This window comes from Priapulus caudatus, unplaced genomic scaffold (assembly GCF_000485595.1).
Source record: "Priapulus caudatus unplaced genomic scaffold, Priapulus_caudatus-5.0.1 Scaffold611, whole genome shotgun sequence".
NCBI classification, from domain to species: domain Eukaryota; kingdom Metazoa; phylum Priapulida; class Priapulimorpha; order Priapulimorphida; family Priapulidae; genus Priapulus; species Priapulus caudatus.
Window position 1 is genome coordinate 126,365 of NW_014577672.1, and position 16,893 is coordinate 143,257.

The 16,893-nt window shown below is 40.8% G+C and overlaps 1 protein-coding gene and 1 long non-coding RNA gene across 2 annotated transcripts in view; one reads left to right on the plus strand and one right to left on the minus strand.

The window, feature by feature from the left end:
• The window catches only part of LOC106812133 (dysferlin-like), a gene marked incomplete at its 5' end in the record, with an annotated part of 51,816 nt that overhangs the window by 24,100 nt on the left and 10,823 nt on the right, over positions 1-16,893 (minus strand). The window contains 15 exon segments of the mRNA XM_014815921.1: positions 6,716-6,911; positions 7,330-7,436; positions 7,818-8,020; positions 8,416-8,515; positions 8,744-8,857; positions 9,300-9,403; positions 10,969-11,048; positions 12,643-12,686; positions 13,138-13,310; positions 13,859-13,941; positions 14,286-14,326; positions 14,602-14,748; positions 14,899-14,949; positions 15,293-15,487; positions 15,926-16,074. Of these exon segments, the coding sequence (XP_014671407.1) occupies positions 6,716-6,911; positions 7,330-7,436; positions 7,818-8,020; positions 8,416-8,515; positions 8,744-8,857; positions 9,300-9,403; positions 10,969-11,048; positions 12,643-12,686; positions 13,138-13,310; positions 13,859-13,941; positions 14,286-14,326; positions 14,602-14,748; positions 14,899-14,949; positions 15,293-15,487; positions 15,926-16,039 (1,752 nt within the window).
• Positions 4,811-5,639, plus strand: LOC106812136. Its single transcript, XR_001394293.1, has 2 exons — positions 4,811-4,845; positions 5,546-5,639. It is a non-coding gene; the product is annotated as an uncharacterized LOC106812136 (long non-coding RNA).

Here is a 16,893-nt window from a genome sequence, read left to right on the forward strand (position 1 = left end):
CTTTCATTAATAATATATTTATAAATTATTAAATAATATTACATGTATTACATTTACATATATTAATTGTCGTTATATATGCCTCACAGCAAACTTACTCCGATCCTCAGTGCACGAATGTCTATTTAACTAATTTCTGTTCTTTTCTATTCATGTTTCTATTTCTTTCTTTACCTGAATTCGTTTCACATCAATATGGTAGTAAAGTTTTTAGACTGTATAAGTGCATCGGGGAATGTAGTGTGCAAGTTATCGACAGTCAGTTAGCGTTCTTTGTGTGATAAATGAAGCACATGCAAAAAATAGTTTGTTAATAATTATTATTGTAATTATTATTAATATTATTATAACTATAACTTCTATTCCTACATCTCTACGATATCTACTGTTCTCCTTCTTCTTCATCTTCTTCTTCTTCTTCTGCTACTGCTAATGCTACTGCTACTGCTACTGCGCTATCACTGCTGCTGCTGCTGCTGCTGCGCTGCTTCTACTGCTGCTGCTTGCCTTTACTCCTGTTTTTTCTACGTACTGCTTACTGTACAGCGTCTGCTGATGCTGCTGCTCTTCTGCTGCTTGTGCTGCTGCTGGCTGCTGCTAGCATGCTTGCTGCTACTTCTACTGCTGCCTTCTGCTGCTACTGCTTGTTACTACTGCTATTGCTGCTGCTGGTATTCCATACGTAACACTAAAGCTCACTATTCTACCACTAACTTCAGCCTCAGACAGTCATTACCGGAACGTGGTTGGTTGTGGATGCTAGTGGTAACCGCCGCAATCGCCTACTATAGGATACCAGCCTACGACGTGCCTCTACGCCCTCTCACCCTGCCGCTGCCAGGAATACACTGTCGGCAAAGTGCAGACGCTGAATCTAAGGCACGTAACACGACGTTCTCTTTCGTTTCTTTTGTTTTCGATATACTTGTTGTAATGTTTGGCCTTTTGGGGATTTCATTTGATCTTATGATTCTATAGTTTATAATGTTAGCCTTTTTGGTTTGTATATTTTTCTTTGTTTTACGTTCTTTTGCTTTTGATTAAAGTTCAATTCCGAATTTATTTCAAATACAACATTCACATTTGCTGCATCATTAATTTTGCAGTTTAGCTGCTAGGTGAAAACTACAACCTGAATAAACCTTGATAATTACTAGTTTTGAAACTACAGGAAAAAAATTTGTGACAACTGCCACCACTTATAGTGAACTTCCAACATCTGTTGTGAAAACTGTGTACAGATGTACGCGCTCAATCTTGTTTAATGCTACGCGTAAGACAAATAATAGATTGCGAACCAATGTTCGTTTTTCTTTTATGATTCTGCTCTGGATTACATTATTATAATATGTTATGTAAAAGCAGGTGCTAAAACGTATTCGTATAACAGTATCTGGGAGTGGACTGGCTGCGGAAAACAGATCGATGCCCTGTCATCTAAGGCTGAGCTTGCTTTGCCTGTCTAAGTATGACCAGCAATGGCACCAGTCACAGTGTGGATGGAGAGTTGGCAGTATTTGCTGAAACGGTACACATCTATTTATATATCGATTCTTCTATGTCTGTCTGTCTGTCTGTCTGTCTTGTCCGTCCGTCGCGTCCATCCTGTGCCATGGCATTTGTTCTCTACCTAACTCTTATAATGCATGTTTCAAATTGGAACAGGAAATGGAGTTGCCTTTTTGCCTCATATGATCTATTGCCTTGTAAAATCCTTCACAGTACTGAATACTGATGCATGACTATTTTTTTCATTTTTCGTGTATGAGTACGAATCTGTATAGATATTGCAGAATACTTACATATAATTTCACATGGGTGAAATATGTTTTCACAGTGAATGGCTTGAATTCATGTGTCAACTCTTTAAGATTTGTGTTGTACGTACTGTTAGCATATGAATATTTCTCTGATCTTTGCAGTATGAAAACCAATGATATATACCAGGGATTTAAATGGACTAACAAAGCCACCAACCATGCGGTCGATCAAAATGTCATGATGTAGTTGGCCAAAGGTTAACAAACATTAACCAGTTCACAATTTCTATTTCTTATATGCATGGCATATAAGCTAAGCAGGTTATCAGTAAAATCGCGTATTTCATACCTATACCTTGGTGAATTTGGTGCTGCGACATATCCAGTGTTCTGTTAGTACGTACAAACATTAGTAAGCTATGTCTCCAAATTACTCTAAAACCAATACGACTATGCCAATTAAGACACGATAATGTATGATATTTTGATCTAGAGTATATTTTGTGTAGGAGTATGAGTGGTATGATGTAGTCTTATTTTTTGTAATGTGGATATATAATGATATCTTAATTTGCCTAATGCCATGATTTCTTTCGCATAGCTCAAATTGCAAAAGACAGCTTTGTGAGCCTCAAGGATGGAGATTGTAGGAGATTGGTTACAATAAGTCCTGAGATCAGTATTAATAAACCACACAAATGAAGCATGTCTGTAACGCGAATATATCGGCAGTATAGACTATATGCTTCACGATATTTAAAACTAACTGCCAACTCATTACTTCGTGGTGAAATGTGATTCGAAGTCAGCAGTCTTCGCAGTCAATATGGTCTTGTGATTCCCCTATTACCCTGCATGGATGCATATCAGGAGTAAATAATAGCTCATTATTTGCTTCCATAATACACGTACAAATTAGCAAATCTTCTTATTTTATTCATGGTGCAAATCGATTAAACTACTTATTTTATAGCCACTCAAACCTAGCTTATACATCTATTACCACAACTATGTGGCCTTTTATATCTACTCCGCAAAATGGCCGCCTCCGGCGGCATATTCGCTCGTTACGCTGATGAGATAGATGATTTCTCTAACATCCTGGCCGATTCATGTTAATCTTTTAGTAACAATATTGATTAGCACAATAATACAAGAATCCTGTTACTAAACATTACATTTTCTGATCCCGGTATATTCATTTCATATATAAAACACTTTGTTACACACCTTCTACATCCAGTTGTTTTTCTTTTCAAATTAAGGCTAATTAATATACGGAACCCGCTTAATCGCCATTATTTTTCTTTGGCCGTCAGTTTCGTACTAATGGGGTGCGGACTGTAGTAATGAATTGCTATAGTAATTGAATGAGGGAGTTTTAGGCTTTGCAGTAATTGTATCTATTTAGTGAACAATTTAACGCTACTAAAGGTTCTTATTATCCATATAACCTATATTAAATATCTTGTACGCACCTTGTTTTGTTAATTCGGTGTTAATCATATCGTTGAAGCCTGGTTAATTACGGAAACCAGGCTTAATACAATCTATTTGTCTTTTGCCCGTCAGGTTTCTACTAACGGGGCTTGATTCTATTGCGAAAAACTGTAGGCAAACGCTTCGCAGTATTTAGTTAGTTTATATCCTCTGACGATAGTGTAGCGGAACGTAATTTGGTTTCGCGCCGTTTTGTGTGCTGTGCGTGTTGCGTGTTATGATGTGGCCTGTGTGTGTGTTGTGTGTGTGTGAGTGGTGTGTGTGTGTGGTGTGTGTGGCTGGTTGTGTGTATTGTGTGTGTGGTTTATGTGTGTGTGTGCTGTGCGGTGTGCGTCGGTGCGTGTGACGTGTTTGCGTGTGGTGTAGCGTGTGGTGTGCGTGCGCGGCGCGTGCGGTGCGTGGTGTGTCTGTCTGTCTGTCGATATTTTTCAACCGTTAGAAGTTAGAAAACTTCAAACTTGCGTGAAGAACTTAGGTGGAACCCTTAAATTGATTTGAGTGCCTTTCACCCAAGGTTCAAGGGTCAAGGTTCCATTTGATGAATGGATAGCATAGATAAGATAGATTAAATAGATAGATAGATAGAATATTATAGATAGAGATAGATAGATAGATAGCAAAATAGCATAGATTGATAGATAGTATATGCGCTCGAGTGCTGAGCTCGTTGCAGGTGCGGGAGAGACTTGATTCCAACAGCAGCGCGTGTGCCCTGGGCGAATCCAACTGCAAGCAGGTACGCCGACAGACTACTGTATCCTTATAGCCTGTGTTGCGTGTTTAGTAAGGTCATTATCAGCCAGCGCACCTAGCGGATGTTGAACTGTAAATTCGTGCATAGTTTATCAGGGAGATGTTTCCATTATATCTTTCTAAATATTGGTTTTTTTAAACATATTAACCCAATAAATGACAAAATAGCAAGTGTTTAGATCGAACCTGATGCGATAGGAATAAAGCACGAAAATTTCAACCGGATTCGTCGCACGCGGCCTAGAAGATTATGCGGAAACAAACAGAACGACACTACTCAAATTATATATCATAGATTATTATTATATGTACGAATTCATGTCATTTAATAGAGAACCTGATTATTAGTCTGTATTGTGATGTAGTTCTCCGAGAGTTTTTCCGAGAACACATATGCATGTTAGAATTAATGTATCCATGGCCAGGATCTTATAGACAGTTAGTAATCAATCTTTATTGAGATAGGATGTTTCTAAAACATCATGCATTAGGCTTTTTGGAAGTTAAAATTTAGAGTGAACACCGCATGAAAAACATGTTTAACTCGTGTAGTTTGAAACGAACCTATCCAGAATAGTCGAAGGCGGTACGGTTATCTCGCTCGCGGAGGATGGCGTCAGTTGTCTGCGGAATTTTGAGTATACTTAGTAGTGGCGCTAGACTACATGAGCGATATGTGTGTGCTCGCCTGATATAGCATGCAGTTTTGATTCGTGATGCCGTCACACCAAGTTTATATGAGAGGGATGCGTTCCCGAGGTGTCAGATGAGGACTTGCCAGAATCGGCTTGAGTCACGCGCACAGCTGTTGGCATACCGTGCGTCTGACGTCGTGCGGGAGGTAGCTATGATAGAATGTGTGTACTTTGAATTGTGCACATCGCCCCTGTTGCGGGTTCGAATGACTTACGGCGTCTCTGACATTAAACTGTTATTCGTGTTGGGATCTGCTTAAATCTATGGACAATCGACGAATGTGATGTAGCCATACAATACATACATGGTATATTCGAATGGAAGTTATAGAATACATAATACAATTCCTTATCTAATATAATTTAACTTTCTACACCTATATACGGGCCGGTGTGGTGCGGTGCTTGTGTGTGTGTGTAGGTGGGTGTGTGTGGTGGGTGTGGTGGTGTCGGGTGTGCGTGAGCTGGCGTCGCGGTGCGTGCGTTGGCCCGTGCGTGCGTGCGTGCCGTGCTGGTGTGGCGTGTGCGATGGGTGTGTGTGCGTAGTGCCCATCGGGTGTGTGGTGGTAGCAAGCAGCCGGTGGGCTGGCCGCAGTGTGGGATCGTGATGATGAACAGCTGGAGTTCGCATCACTAAGTGAGTCGCATTTCTGGACTGTCTGGGTGTGAGTGCGGATTAGGTGAGTGGGTATCGGGAGGAGTGTGTTGTGTGCTAAATATGTCTAGTGTCTACGTGTTAACATTGTTACATACTAGTCAAGAACTTGCCGTGAATGATACTGGGACAAACGTTTAGCTAATCCAGGATTTTCTTTTCTCTTCGACTGGGTTTGGCAGAGAGGAGATTCCTGCCTACCGAAGGATGAATTCGTCTGCCAGAAGGATGGGATTGGAGACGTGGTGGGGGGAGACTGCGTGAATAGGGTGTTGAATTGATGAAGAAAGGTAACCAAAGTAAAGCGAAGGAGGAGCGGAAGGAGGAGGGGGAAGGAGTAGTAGAAGAAAATGAAGAAGAAGATATGCTTAGGAGTAGGGAGCATAGAATGAATAAGAAGAGGAGAGGAGTAAAGGTAAGCACAAGAGTAGAGAGAGGAGAATGAGAGAGGAGGAGAAGGAAAGAAAGAAGGAAGATAAAATAGAAGATTTAGCGAGAAAGTGTACAAGAAGCAGGGATGGTAAATGTCGTGAGGAAGGGGGTGTTCGCGATACTAGTAATTACATTGTGTAACATTAAATATTCCCTGGCATTCTAGCTGTCGTTCATATTTTTGACTGTGTGCTTAGTGTTGGTATATGTGTTCATATTATGACTGTGTATGCTGGCGTGATGTCTGTGCTCATATATGTTAACCCTGTGTGCTGGCATGATGTCTGTGCTCATCATATTGTTAAACCCTGTATGCTGGACAGTCCGTGAGTCTCGGCTCAAATAGTTAACCCTGTATATGCGGAGTGGCGTGTGTGCTGTGCGTCATATATGTTAACCTCTGTATGCTGGCGTGACTTGTCTCGGTGCTTCATATATGTAATAACCCTGTATGCTGCCACTGATGTCTTTGTGCTGATATATGTTAACCTGATATGCTGGCTTGTCGTGACTCATATATGTTAACCCGATATGCTGGCGTGATGTCTGCTGCTCATATATGTTAACCCTGTATGCTTCTGTGTGGCATGAATGTCTCGTGCCTCATATTATGTTAACCCTGTATAGCTGGCGTGATGTCTGTGCTCATGTATGTTTAACCTGTTATGCTGGGTGATGTCTGTGCTCATATATGTTACCTCTGTATGCTTGTGTCGATGTCTGTGCTATATATGTTAACCCTGTGTGCTGGCATGATGTCTGTGCTCATATATGTTAACCCTGTATGCTGGTGTGATGTCTGCTGCCTCAATTGTGAGGCATATATAACGACAATTAATATATGTAAATGTAATACATGTAATATTATTTAATAATTTATAATATATTTATTAATGAATAATATTATATTATACACAAACCTCGTGCGCTAACTGACGCAGCAGCGACAAGAAGTCCTCAACCGCAACCAGAACTTGTTCAACATCCGTCGCCGTCTCTCTGAGCTTGGTGGCGCCCTCTACAATGCCGGAGAGATGCTCCTCACGCAGCTTTGCGAGCTGAGCATCTAGTTCGTTGGACCGGTGGTCACCGGGGACAGGCGCAGGGAGAGGGTTCCTACGCAACGACATGAGGGAAGACTCGAGGATTAATTCAATTTAAATTAATTCCCAAATTGAAATGCTTCTAGATGTGCATCAATGGTTTGCAAAACCGGAGATACGGACAGTAGCTAGGGTTATGAAATGACAGATTAAATGGAGCCTTAAACGCTTCTTAGATGTGTAGAGAAAATAAAGGCTTTAAAAATGATAAATACAGTACGATGACATAAGAAAAACCTGGGAGTAATCAAAGCTTCCTAACTCTGCTTCAACAGTGTGGAAACCAAAGATACCTAAAGAAGCATACAGAAACAACGCAAATTTGAGCGCTAAAATCCTAAATGCAGTTAAGAGCTGTGTTACAGTTAGAAAGCCGAGATATAGGGATGTAGCAATTGACCTATCTGTCTGAGCAAGACTGCAGTACTTACCCTGCCTGTTGTATCAGCCCATCCAACATAGCAATGATCTTCGTGGCCAGGACCTCTTTTGCGACCTTGGCCTTGATGTCGGCCTTCAAACCTTCAACATGCCTCTCCTGAAATCACACACCGTATGGACGAGGGTTATCGCTATGTATCACAACATCCTGGTGAAATGTTATTAATGGCGTTATTAATATTCTTAATATTACTATTATTATCATTATTATTATCATCATCATCATCATCATCATCATCATCATCATCCTCATCATCACTAAATGAAAATTCACATTATGAAATTCAAACAGCGATGATGCAGTGACAGACATTTGAGCAAAAAACGTGAGCATTATATACATCAGCAGAATCAATCAAGAAATTCACTAACAGCTGACCAGCTAACATTACGAGACGCTTCTCCTGCTAATACTATGACTGAGACATTTCCGATAACGCCTCCTGTGTCGTCCGTCGAGACAGCCTGAGGTTCTCACCAGATTACGCGCGAGCGCCAGCAGCATGTTAAGTGCCTCCAGCCGGAAGGAGATGTCCTCCCACTGTGAGTCGACCATCACGCACGGCTTCAGGTTTCCCCACGGCAGGAAGTAGTAGCTGGAGCCGTCAAAAACAGCGTTGGTCGGCTGCGTCGTCGATGAACACGGGGGCACGTTGTTGTCGAGCTTGTTGCCGTAGTTACCTACATGGCGATGACAGAAGACTCGCTTGAGGTCGGACATCTTTACCGTTACAGGTGTTAGCGCATCGTTGACACATCGGTGTCTAGCAACACTGCCATGATAACACAGTTGGAAAAGAGAAAAATTCTGCTGCTATTTGAAGTTTCTGACCTGCATTATGTGTGCAGCGCGCAGCAGGACAGTGGAATATACTTATCTATATCATATAGGGTAATAACAAGGTAATACATAGATAATAGGCTATCAAATTAATTCACATCTTTCACTGGTTTTCTTTGTTGATCTTCACTGACTCACTAATTTCACCTTCTCCCAAGTTTCCACAGTTTCCCAACGCGCGCGCCAATACGTACTGCAACCAATACCAGTTACCATGGCGATGAATGAGACTTACCGATGCTGATCTCGAATTCAACAGGTGCATCGACGGCACTGACCATGGTGGCGCTGAGGAAGGCCACGTGCAGGCGATAGTGGCGCCGCCGCATGAACGACTGCATGAACAACGAACATGACGCATGAACGATCATTAGGCATCAGAGAAAGCAGAAGGAATAGTGTTCTGAGGTGCTGTGTAGTGGTTCTGAATAATTTTACTTTTGTGTGAAGAGTTGGAACTGCAGCTAAAAAGCAGAAGGAATAGTCTTCTGAGGTGTTGTATATCTTTACCAGGCTAGTTCATACGATAAACCGTATATAGAGAGCTGTTACATGGTACACACCTGAACACAGAGTACGTCGTCGTTGGCTATGTCAACCACCGGCTGCTCAGGCAGCTCTCCCAGCTGAGTGTTTAATTCCACCAGCAGCCTGCCTCGGTAGGAGCACCCTTCTCCCTACAACACAGACACCCTGTTATTACTCTCACATAACAGTATTTATAGTACGAGTCTACATTTACGCGTCCGTGAAGAAATCTATGTGGCAACATATCTAATACATAGCTGTGTGCACCACACACCCACGCAAATGCATATGTGTTACTGTATGCACGCTCACATTCACATACATGTGCAGGCAGACAGACATGCACCCACCCACCAATGCACACAAGCACGTACACGTGTGCACACATGTATGCACTACACATGCATGGCCCATGTATGTGCACACATGGAGGTAACAGTCGATATATATGGACAGATATATATGGTATACGGCGAACCAAATATGAACGAACTCACGATTTCACGTCATATATATTTATGATAAAACCAACGTTGCAGTAAAGATCTCTTCAGGTGACAAACGCCAGCGGGTGTGGAACAACTTGCTTACCTCTCCCAAATTAAGGCTGTTGAATTCCTCTGGGACAAGAGCGGAGAACTCCCGTGGTGCGCCATAGAAGTTGATGTAACATGGACCAAAGGTAGGAAGGAATCCTGCCGAAGGAAGCCAAGAAAGATCAAGGCGAGTTTTAAACACAAGCACACCTTGTCTACCCACGACCAGCAGTCTGTTGCTTTTAATAAAACACTTACATTTATTGCTGGCAGGAAGACTTGAGAAATAATGTGAAAGCCAAGAGATCAGCGAGTCTTAAACACAACAACATATACAACTTAGTTGCTTGATAAGTAATTGGGAAGATATCTCATTAGAAAGCACAATTAAAGCTTTATATTTGTAAAAAAGCATGGACACTGGTTTTTACTATTTTTTCAAAACAATAATACTGGTTTTATTAAACTATGAAATGCTAACAGTGTCAGTAGGATTTAAGGTAGAATTTTGATAAATAAGATAAGAATGTGTAGAGCAAATCATGGAATGTTCCTATATCCACTGTAGGTATAAAAAGCTACACCCACCAGTAATACATTTTCTCTCTTAATCTAAAAATGAGTTTCATGAGATAAAATATTGAACTTTAACGCTTATCTCATATAACGCGATGTACGAGAACGACGAAATAACAAATATAATACCAAGGATATGCGAAAGAAAACACATTTGTATGCATAGAAAGCACACGCCAAAGCAAAAATATAAAAGAGATTCACTCGGTGCAATCTTGCAGTTTGCATGCAAAGTGGGTGATTCAGTTAAGGCATGCTGACGTGCAGTTAAATGCACGCCTATGTTCGTCAACAACAACAACAACAACAACAACAACACAACAACAACACAACAACAACATCTGTCTAAAGTCCTAAGTCCTGTATTATTGTACTTTCGCCTTTCATAAATTCTACATAATAATGGGATAACGGCTTTAAATTTTAATGCTCACATAATAAACACACAATTTCTTCACATATTTTATCAAAAACCATTGAATAAAGTTGCGACCTGTGGCAGAGCAAAGGGCTACACATGTAGACTTAGTCGTGCAAACATCGTTCCAAGAACCATTCTGCTCTGTCTCTCTCTAGCTCTCTAGCTCTCTCTCTCTCTCTCTCTCTCTCTCTCTCTCTCTCTCTCTCTCTCTCTCTCTCTCTCTCGCTCTCGCTCTCTGGCTCTCTGGCTCTCTGGCTCTCTGTCTCTCTGTCTCTCTGTCTCTCTGTCTCTCTGTCTCTCTGTCTTCTCTATCTCTTCTCTGTCTCTGTCTCCTGTTCTGCTGTCTCCTTCGTCTTTCTCTCTTCTTGTCTCTCTTCTCTCTCTCTATCTTCTCTCTTCTTCTCCTTCTCTCTCTCTCTCTCTCTCTCTCTCTGCTCTGCTGTTTCTCTCTCTCGGCTCTGCTCGAGATATATAATATATATATATATATATATATAATATATATATAATATTATTTATTTACCACAACATTTGCCATTAATTCTCACTCACATAAGAAACAGAACATTTCTTGGCATAGAAAACACGTAGTAGAATGAGTACACTAAGAAGTAGTATACAAAGAATAGGCAATGCGTGCGCACAGGGTAAGATGCATCCTATGCTATGTAGAGATACTGCCAGAAAACAAGACATGGTAGGACATGTCGTTGGGCGGTGTCAATACCATGCTCATCACAAGCCGAGGATAGAGCCGACACCTCCAGTTCTTTGCTTGCAATCACATCATCTGCCGTCACCTTATCCCTAAATTAAAGTGAACAATTCACCCTCTATATCTACCGCTTATAATTCTTCAAGCTACGAGTGAAGGCAAGCAACGTACAGACAATGTAACAAGTATGAATGGGATAGCTTGGATAGTCTCTATGGGACGCAGATCTAATGTACTACCCCCGTGTGTGAACCAGGTCCCGACCATCTCTACGGGATGCAGATCCACTGCTGCTATCCCGTGTGGGATCGATGTACGAGCTTATCACTCGATGCCATTGAGCTATGGAGTATAGATGACGAACATACTGTAACACGTGGCCTAAGGGTTAGCAATAAGAACCTCGGGATGAAGAGGCTGGGGTGTGAGTTCCACTACTAAGACATGTTACATTAAATGACGGAATTTTATTCTTTAACTCAACTAGCTATTTTAAATTGATAAATTCCTATCTAACAGTCTCTGCAAGCCTATAGGATAAGCTAAATATGTTAAATGCTAGAAACATTGACTATATGAGCATGCACCATTTCAATTAACATGGGTATCTCTTTACCAGGTAATAGCATCCACACTATATTAGCCATGCTAATAACTGTTTCAACGGCAGGGAAAGAGGGATAGATGATGCAGCTAGATCACCCCAGTGCACACTCCAGTCCACGCAGCATCTGTTAATTCCACTTTAAAGCTAACTAATATAATAACGTTTGCTCCAGCACGACACACGTGGTTTATGTGCAAATGTGGCAAGCCATTTAACTCTAGTGAGAGATTCAAGCTTTGCAGTGACACCTGCGTACCACAGTGCTCCCCGGGTGCCGATATTTTATCCATCGGCACATGTGTAGATGTAATCGGATCGTCCATACCAACCCGGTCCCTGGTTAACAACAACAAAAGAGCATCCACAAGAGGGTATATACGTGCGTTATGCCCTTATCCTTGCTACTAACAAAAGCCATATCAGCCTGTCTACGAGATGTCGATTTATAACTAGATTGAGATGTAAATTGATATCTCAGCATCGCTTTTACATGTTCACATGCACACACACACACACACGCACGCAAGCACGCACGCACGCACACACACACAATGCAGAGATCGATAGATGTAGATCTGGAGGCAACGTCTTTCTTTTCATAAGGTCCATGAAGTGAAAACGCAAACAAAAAATCTGAAACCAGTAATTATCAATCAAGTTTCCCAAGAGGTAGCCTATGGTCACTCGATTGCCATGTACGGGTGTTTAATTCACACATAACCTGTCTACAGGTGATGCCTATTTTAAACTATAATCATGCACCATTCCTGGAACAAAACCTTCCCTGTTATGGATTATGTGCTTGGTTATTTCTTCATTAGGTAGGGTATATAGTGGAGACAATAATACTTCTATAGTATTATAATACTCTCTCAAAACGAATCTATGAATACAATTTGTCGTGTGTAAAACAAGTGTACATCAAAAATTCTGCTAAAACGATAATAACAACATCTAGCAGTTATAGCATATTGCAATGTTGTTAAAAAGCATCCTAGCTGCTATATATATATTCAGGCAGTACAATTATTTGCTAAGAGTAATTTAACATAAACAAACTATGGAAATTTCGAACTTACCAATCAAATACTGTCAACTTGACAGTCTCACACATTGAGGGAAACTGCAATGACAAACAGTGGCACTTTATAGACGTATTGTATTATTTCCAATAAGCATTTTACACGTTGAGACTAGAAAGTAAACATTTTGCATTTATCATCATAGAGGTCATCTCTCAGATTCGTAGAAATGAAGCATTGTCTGTAGTGAACAGACTGGAGAAGTACAGTGAAATCGGCATCTAAAATGTAAATTTCCTAGAAAAATACCTATAAAAGTGTGAATAAGTAGGCAGGTAGAAATTAAGGCAGACAGGCAGACTATCCAGGCAGAGAGATAGTCAGACAGACAGACAGACAGACAAACAGACAGACATACAGACCGACAAACAGACAGACAGACAGACATACAAACAGACAGACAGACAGACAGACAGACAGACAGACAGGGAAACAGACAGATGTTTCAGACAAGTGAACGGCCAGTCACAAGCCATTCACACTGTAACGAACCCGAATGCCTAGCTTCAGCTCCTGGTTGTAGACAGGGCTTTCGCTGTGGTACTCCCTGCGTGATGAGACCTTCTTCCCGGCGAACTGGAAGGTCACGTAGGGGTCCACGAGTTCCTTCTTCTCCTCTCCAATGCCGAGCACTCTCTTCACTCCCTCACCGAAACCGCTGTCCACTGCAACAGTAATGTTAAGACAAATTGTTTATTAATTTTGGTACAGCTATATTAGACAATAATAATAACGCCGCATTACACCGAGTGGGTCCCATGGGGGCGGCACACGGGTTTTACACCAACTTCGCGCCGGGTTTTCACTCGGTTTACACCCATTCTAAAAAGGCTTCGTAACCAGCTTAACACATTCTCGACATTAGCTCTACAATAACTCCCCACTAGCTTCACGCTGGATTCACATGTAGGCCTTACCACGCTCGCGTTGATTCGCCGCGGTGTACTGTATACGCTGAATATTTCGCGGTGGTTTAATTTTCGCGAATTTCGCGAACGCGTCCCAGACCGCGAAACGCGAATAATTCATACGGAATAATACCGAATAATTCGTAATTCACCGACCGCGAAATTAACCACTCGCGAAGTATCTGTACTCGAAAAATATGGCGTATACAGTAATTAGCACGTAGCCGGATACATTAGACAATAATAATAATAATAATAATAATAATAATAATAATAATAATAATAGGTTTAATGCAGGATCATACTCTGGGGAATGTCCTCGCCACGATACAGCCTCAGAGTGAGAGTAGACGGGGTCAGCTGAACACCAACCGGCTTGAGTAGGTTCCTGTAAGGAGGGATCGACCGATTGACCGATAGAAACACACACGTACGTACACGGTAATGATTTTATGTTGTCAGGATAAGCAAATAGCAGGTCAGGTTAAGGGTAAGCAATAGCAGGTCACATATATCTGCATATGCTGATACATGCATATATGCTGCACGTCTGGTCTAAATGTAATAATCCAATCCATAATCCAAAACTAAACGATTATCAGTTAATCTGTGATGTGCATGTGTGCGTGCATCCATGTGCACGTGCGAGTGTGTGCGTATTTATACTATTAATTATACTAATAGTTGAGAGTAAGTAGTATCATAATCCTAGTTCAATCGATCAGCACTTACCCTTCTATGTCATCCTTATCACTTCTAGATGACTTCATGTTCTAAAAACATAAACGCGGTGAAAACAAAGCTTCTGCACTCTCCCGAGATTTTAAGCCAACACTCGATCACGAGCACCGGTTATAGAATTCACACAACCATTAACCTCCATCGCGATGTGAACTAAACACAAAACCTTTACCTGCAAAATGACACCATGCTTCTGTGCACTACGCATGCAAAATTAAAAACACTGGCCATGATATATCCATATAATTCACTATTGCATGATTATTGATTAGCAACTACAAGCTACAAAAAAGTGGTAGGCACTCACCGGTGGGTTATCTCCTGGGCCAAGGACACAGATGCTGACCTTGAGATAACCCATGGAGCCGGCCATATTGTCTGCAGGGTCAGATAGTAGCAGCCAGGTGTTGAGCAGTGCATGACGGGGCTTGTCGTAAACTGTTCCCACGTCACACTGTGCAGTACAAAAGTACCCAGAAAACAAGATGGATGAACACACAACGTGAAGCATTAGTGGCGGTCCACCATTGACAAAGTTAGATGTATATAGTGTGTTTAGCAGATAGATACACTTACAGCAACATGTAAATGTTGGTTGTCTTACCTGGAATTGGCCAATGAAGGAATCCGACCTTAGCTTTTTTGAGTTGAATATCTACAATAATAATTAACAAATTCTAACTTAATTTATGTTATAAACATACATAGTGCATCTGAAATAATAAATACACCATTCCTTATGATATGAAAAATCATGGTTATTGATAAACTATGTATTTTACTCTGTGATGAATAGGGCTTATAGGTTTGTGGTTGACATAAAGTTCATATATGAGTTCAGGAATGAATAAAATAGAAATTGTTTTTATTCACTCCTGATGAGTTCCTATCTAGTTTATATATAAAACTAACATGTTGTATAATAAGTTGTGAAATTTACATGTACAATGACGCTAAAAAAATATCTATGAAATGACGCCCGATTTACACGTACAAACCTTGAACGTTATTAGCTCCTCAAACAGCTCTGCCTGACTACTGACAAAGTTGAGGAAGAAGATTTCGTTCCAGTAGGGGGAGCTGGTGGAGTGGCGTATGCGTGTCTGCCGTTGCTGCGCTTCCACAGTGACGTGACACACAGGATGGATGTTGTCCCTGACCAGACGTCTCGCTTCCATCACGCGGACGCGTATCTGAAACGATCAGCAATGTAAACATGCGCGTACTTTTTTCCTGTAATCTATATTTTAAAATTAAACTTTTTTATACATTTTTTTATTAATATAATTTTTTAAATTACGTATCAGAGGATAGCACCGATGTTTCGTTTCTGATGATAATTAGCGATGATTCTCCCATAACAATGATTCACCTCTGCTCCAGTGTAAAGGAATGACATGTGCCTAGCGTGACAGACAGACAGTAACCTAGCCAATCATCGGTGTGGTAGAACGTTCTAAAAGACCTTGAGGACAAGGTGACGCAAACTCAACAATGTGGCGTGAGCACGTGAAAACACATACAGACCAATCTAGCTTGACCAAATTAGGAACAACATCCTAGGTGGACATATTTACCTATCTTGTAGAGACTGATTGATTTATACAACTGCTAAAATGATGTGCACGCACCTGGAAATCCTGAGTCTTTGTTGATAGATTTCGCTTCACCCTGGGTTTCAGCCGAGCAGGCTTCTGGCTGGATGACACTGGTACGCCGTTAGCTTCACCTGCCACGATGCCCATGTCAACTTCATCCTGGTTTTCCAAGTCGATTTGTTCTATAGCATAGGAAACCAATATACTACCATGAATATATCTATATATAGACATACAGCATTGTGTACATAGATAAGCTCATGACATGTGAAATGGATGTGAATACAGTTGTCATGATATATGTTAGATGACGCATCAGATATACGTGCCATGTTCATCCATACACATCAAACATTATGTTATTCAGTTCATTTCATTAAGTTCATGACATTGCATCATGTAATATGGTGTATATATGACATCTCAGTCATTAAAAAATTTGATACATGAAACATGTCGATGTGCCCCCCTATATAATCATTTTACGAACATATATGACAATTAGACATCTATTAAACATTATTCATATTGAATTTGTATTGCATATGTATTTGTATGCATTGTATGCATTGTATGCAGTGTATGCATTGTGCAATGAATGCATTGTATGCATTGTATATGTATTTGTATTCATATTAAATTGTCAATATTGAACATTGAATATTGGACATATATTGAACATATATTAATTATATATTAATGCCTGTTGTTGGGGCACTATGAGAGCATAGTGCCCCCAACAACAGGCATTAATGTTTTTAGTGCATCACATGACTATGCAATCTACTTTTCATGCTTATATACCTTCTTTATACTCCCTAATTTGCCGGTGCATTCGATGTAACAAAACGTTCGACACAAACACAACCGCCGTTCGAAACTCTTGCGTGGCGCCCAGACGCAGGAGATTCGTGACGTGAACACAATGCGTTATAATAACAATGCGTCGCGCAAGCAATATTGCTTCATAGTGCCTGCTGCGTTATCCAATAGAATTTCAA